This window comes from Sinocyclocheilus anshuiensis, unplaced genomic scaffold (genome assembly GCF_001515605.1).
Source record: "Sinocyclocheilus anshuiensis isolate Anshui unplaced genomic scaffold, SAMN03320099.WGS_v1.1 scaffold454, whole genome shotgun sequence".
Classification (NCBI taxonomy): domain Eukaryota; kingdom Metazoa; phylum Chordata; class Actinopteri; order Cypriniformes; family Cyprinidae; genus Sinocyclocheilus; species Sinocyclocheilus anshuiensis.
In genome coordinates this window covers 2533258-2537970 of record NW_015548217.1, presented here as the reverse complement: position 1 = coordinate 2537970, position 4713 = coordinate 2533258, and the positions used below count along the sequence as shown (strand labels likewise).

Sequence of the window (4713 nt, the reverse complement as noted above, 5' to 3'; positions counted from 1 at the left end):
GCAGGTAGGCTACTTATATATATGCATTGTGCTAGTTAGGATGGTTAGCTAAACGAGTTACACCTGTGCCAAATTGGTTGATTATCTGATCGTGCTCCTCCGGAACCTTGTTAATAAAACATCATGTTATGTAACAACTCTCAGCTGCTTGATTTTTACATTTATTTAAAGTTTGTTTTAAAATGAAATGTTATATAAAGTTAGATACATATATGCACACCTTCATCTGCATACATACAGTATATCCGCGCCCAGCTCTAATCTGATAAATACGACTATAAAGCATTAAGATGTTAAGATATTATAAGCATTAACATATGGTTTTCTGCAAAGTTGCGTATTATGAAAAGCGTTATACAAATAAATTTGACTTGATGTTATGATGTTGATGCATAAATTAACTTTTAGCATTTAATATGATATATATATATATATATATATATATATATGTATGTATGTATGTATGTATGTGTTTGTTTTTCAGACATTTATATGAAGTTCTGAATTCTAATATCCGTGCATCCCTGCATACTCTCTTAAAAATAATGTCTCTTTATTGTTATCTATGGTTTCATTAAGAACCTTTAACATTTATGGAACCTTTTTCACTGTGCAAAACGTTCGTTATAGTGGAAAAAGTTCTTTAGATTTTTAAAATGTAAAAGTGTCTTATGTTGCATCACTACCAAAAACACACGCACACAAAACAGCCCTTTTGGAACCTTTATTATTACGAGTTTATTGTGATATTTTAGATAATCTGTTCTCAGATGGAGATGTTCTCACAGCGTCACGCTCATCTGTGCTGCTCTTCTCTCTCAGTGTGGTGAGTCGGTTCTGACGGCTCTGGGAGGATGCAAAATACTGAGGGAGCTGTCTAAACTGGAGATTGAGACAGCCGCTAAGCTCTCCATGAAGGAGTTGGCCACAAAGTTTGAGTGTATGGCTCATGGTAGGACGTGTGATAGTCTTTGCTATTGGTATCTTATAAAACCAGTGGTAAAAGAAAGTTTAAACTTCTCTCCACTGCAATTGTTTTGACAGATGTGTTTAGCACGTGCTACCAAACCAAAGCAAGTTATTCCTACAAGCTGCTGATCCGCAAGTCTAATCTGTGGGGTGACGCCACCTGTCTGAAGATGGCCATGGCCACTGACGCCCGTTATTTCTTCAGCCATGATGGAGTGCAGGTCTGTCGGCATGCAGATAGTCACTGTTTCGTTTGAAATAAGGTGAGTGTTTTTCATAAACAGTCTTTTTTTTAGTCCCTGCTGTCTCAGATCTGGTGGGGTGACATGGAAAGAGGAACAGAGCTCTGGAAACTTGCGCTGACGATGATCATTCCTCCTCTCGTCTACACCAACCTCATCGATTTCAAGTCAGAAAAGTAATGTAAATTTCCTCAGTTTCCTTGCATCTTTCCTTACATTATCACTATGCTCCACTTTTTTTGCATTTAACATAATGACCTGTTTAACCCTGCTAAAATTAATTATTGAGAAGTTACTTACCTGTCAAGACTTCTCAAACCCATCTTTTAAAATATAAAAAACTTCATACTATATATATATTTAAAAAATAAATAAATAAATATATCATCATGCCAATTTGGTAAGTTTTATATGACAGGATAGAAGACGCTACAAATCAACTAATGCCACAAATCATAACAGAGTTCATTAAATCTATTGCTAATATTTGCACAAATTTGACCCAGACAGAACCAGAGTATACAAACTTCTTGACATTCCAAAAATATAAACAAAATAAAATAATAAAAAAGATGTACTTAACTGTTTTTGCTGTGTTGTGGGAAGACATTTTGAACAAACAAAATTAAACATTTAATAGAACACAAACAAACGTATATACCATAAAACGTATTTTTTTTCTTCTAAGTTTTTAACCCTCATCTGGGTCAAAAAGACCTGAACAGTACAGTAAGGGATACACTGACTTTTAATAAAAAAAAAAAAAAAAGTAGCACATGGAAAATGACTTAATAGATTAATAGAACTATTACCTAACAGTGAAATTATGAACTAAACTAATATTTCCATTTTCACAAACTTTTATTCAATATGCAATAATTTGAAAATGTACTGCGTAGTAAGAATGACTGAGATATCTTCTTTACAGGAAAGCAGAGAATACAGAAGACGTCAAATCAGTGATGGCACCTCCAGCTTCAGCAACGGACTGTAATTACGGAGAGACTGTCTTCTCCTTCGCTGATATCAAACACAAGTAAATTGGGTTTTATTGGATACATACATAAATATTAGATCTCTGTAGACAAACATGTCTTTATCCATTATCTTCTTAAAATATTTAGCAGTGAAGGCGATCACGAGGACTCAAATAACATCAGGCGACCAACAAAAGGTCTGTTTTTTTTAATTTTAAAACTTACTGGAATTATTTTTTTTTCGTCCTTGATCAGGTTGGCCGAAATAGGTCTTCCTTATTGGCTTCCCTGTTTACTCCTTCCTGTAAGCAGGTACTGCTACAAATTCCCAACCCAAGAAGCGCCCGTTTTGGCTTTCCCGCTGGAAGCAGTTCTGGTACGCCCCTGTCACTTCATTCATCGGCAACGTTGTGACGTACTTCCTCTTCCTGATTCTGTACGCCTACGTGCTCTTGGTCGACTTCAAGCCGCCTCCGCCTGAAGGCCCAGCCGTTTCTGAGTATGTGCTGTATTTCTGGGTGTTCACAATCGTCTGTGAGGAGATTCGAGAGGTAGATGCTGCATTTCTCAAATCACTTCCTGGTTTTCCTTGTACAATATATCAAACAAGTGATACAAAGAAAGAATTTTCAGTCAAGTATAATGATTAATTCTCTTTGTTCTCTTTCACTCCCAGACATTCATTGTGGGCAGTAAGACGTTTTGTCAGAGGTTGATGCTGTATGTTCAGGATGTTTGGAATAAGTTTGATGTTCTTGCCATCTCCCTCTTTATCGCTGGATTGTGCTGCAGGTAATGCTTGACAGGCAACAAAAATATTTAGCAACTGTTTTCAACGTTGACGATAATAAGAAACATTATCAAATCAGCAGCAAATCAGTATATTAGAATAATTTCTGAAGGATCACATGACATTGAAGACTAAAATAAAGATGCTGAAACAATATTCTTGTGTACTTTTATGCCCGTCTCAGGATGTTCAGTTGGTCGTACAATACGGGACGCGATATACTGTGTATGGACTACATGGTCTTCACGCTCCGACTCATCCACATTTTTGCCATTCACAGACAGTTGGGTCCCAAAATCATCATACTTGGCAAAATGGTGAGACAATCAGAGAGGTGATCAAAGTGATAATGAAGCTCTATAGATGCCATCCAGCAAAAATCATTATGCATGCAATGCATTACCATAAAATCAAGACCTTTTCAAGCAACCGTCCTGAAAAATATAGATTAATTTCATGCTTTTAAAAGCCCTCCAAGCCTAAAAGACTTCAATACCACTAAGATTCCATTGTGTCAACCGTTTACAGATAAAAAATGCATAAAATTAAATTTAAACAATTGGAGACCTTTCACATCTCACTCCTCTTTATATTTCTTTTGAATGAACCACAGATAAAGGATGCGTTCTTCTTCTTATTCTTCCTGGCGGTGTGGCTGAGTGCGTATGGAGTGGCCAATCAAGCTCTATTATACCAATACGACCCAAGCCCTGATAGAGCGTTTCGACGAGTCTTGTACCGACCATATTTGCATATATTTGGACAGATTCCTGTTGAAGAAATAGACAGTATGTTCACTTCTGATTTACACTTAAAGGAATAGTTCACCTAAAAATGAAAATTTGCTGAAAACATGCCGACCCAAAATGTAGATGATTTAGTTTCTTCACTGAAACCGATTTGGAGAATGGATCCAGTGGATCCTCTGCAGTGAATGGGTACCATCAGAATGAGAGTCCAAGCAGCTGATAAAAACATCACAATATCCAACAAGTAAGCCACACTACTCCAGTCCATCAATTAACATCTTGTGAAGCAAAAAGCTGCATGTTTGTAATAAACAAATCCATCATTAGGGTGTTTTATCTGTACACCGTTGTTTCTGGGCAAAATACGAGTCCATAATTCATAACAGTGCTTCCTCCAGTGAAAAAGTCCCCTGTTGTCCTTTAACATCAAAATTCACCAACATATTTGTTTAGAACTGCTTTGGACTGTTTTTGCTTTTAAACAGTGAACTGTACATATGTGGTTGAAACAAGATGACTTTTTCACTGGAGAAAGTGATATTGTGGATAGAGGACTCATTTAAGCTGAAAGCACGTTAAACGGTAAAAACGCCTTAATGATGGATTTGTTTCTTACAAACACATAGCTTTTCACTTCACAAAATGTGAATTGATTAACTGGAGTGGTGTGGATTACTTGTGGATTATTGTGATGTTTTTATCAGCTGTTTGGACTCCCATTCACTGCAGAGGATCCATTGGTGAGCAGTAGTGAAGTAGTGCTAAATTTCTCCAAATCTGTTCTGATGAAGAAACAAACTCATCTTCATCTTGGATGGCTTGAGGATGAGTAATTTTTCAACAAATTTTCATTTTAGGGTGAACTATTCCTTTAAATTGAAACTTTCTGTTAACATCCATTGACTATATTGTATCTGTGTGTGTTAAGCTGGCAAGTATTGGGATAGAGACTGCACAGATAATCTGACACTGATTAATGAAGGGAA

At 36.4% G+C, this 4713-nt stretch overlaps 1 protein-coding gene across 6 annotated transcripts in view; it reads left to right on the top strand.

Annotated features, from left to right (window-relative positions):
- Nucleotides 1–4713, top strand: part of LOC107654014 (transient receptor potential cation channel subfamily M member 4-like) — a 32280-nt gene that overhangs the window by 16597 nt on the left and 10970 nt on the right. For all 6 annotated transcript variants that reach the window (XM_016440891.1, XM_016440889.1, XM_016440888.1 and 3 more), the window contains exons 14-16: nt 823–952; nt 1045–1190; nt 1266–1387. In XM_016440891.1, coding sequence (XP_016296377.1) covers nt 823–952; nt 1045–1190; nt 1266–1387 — 398 coding nt within the window. The remainder of the gene's footprint in view (nt 1–822; nt 953–1044; nt 1191–1265; nt 1388–4713) is intronic.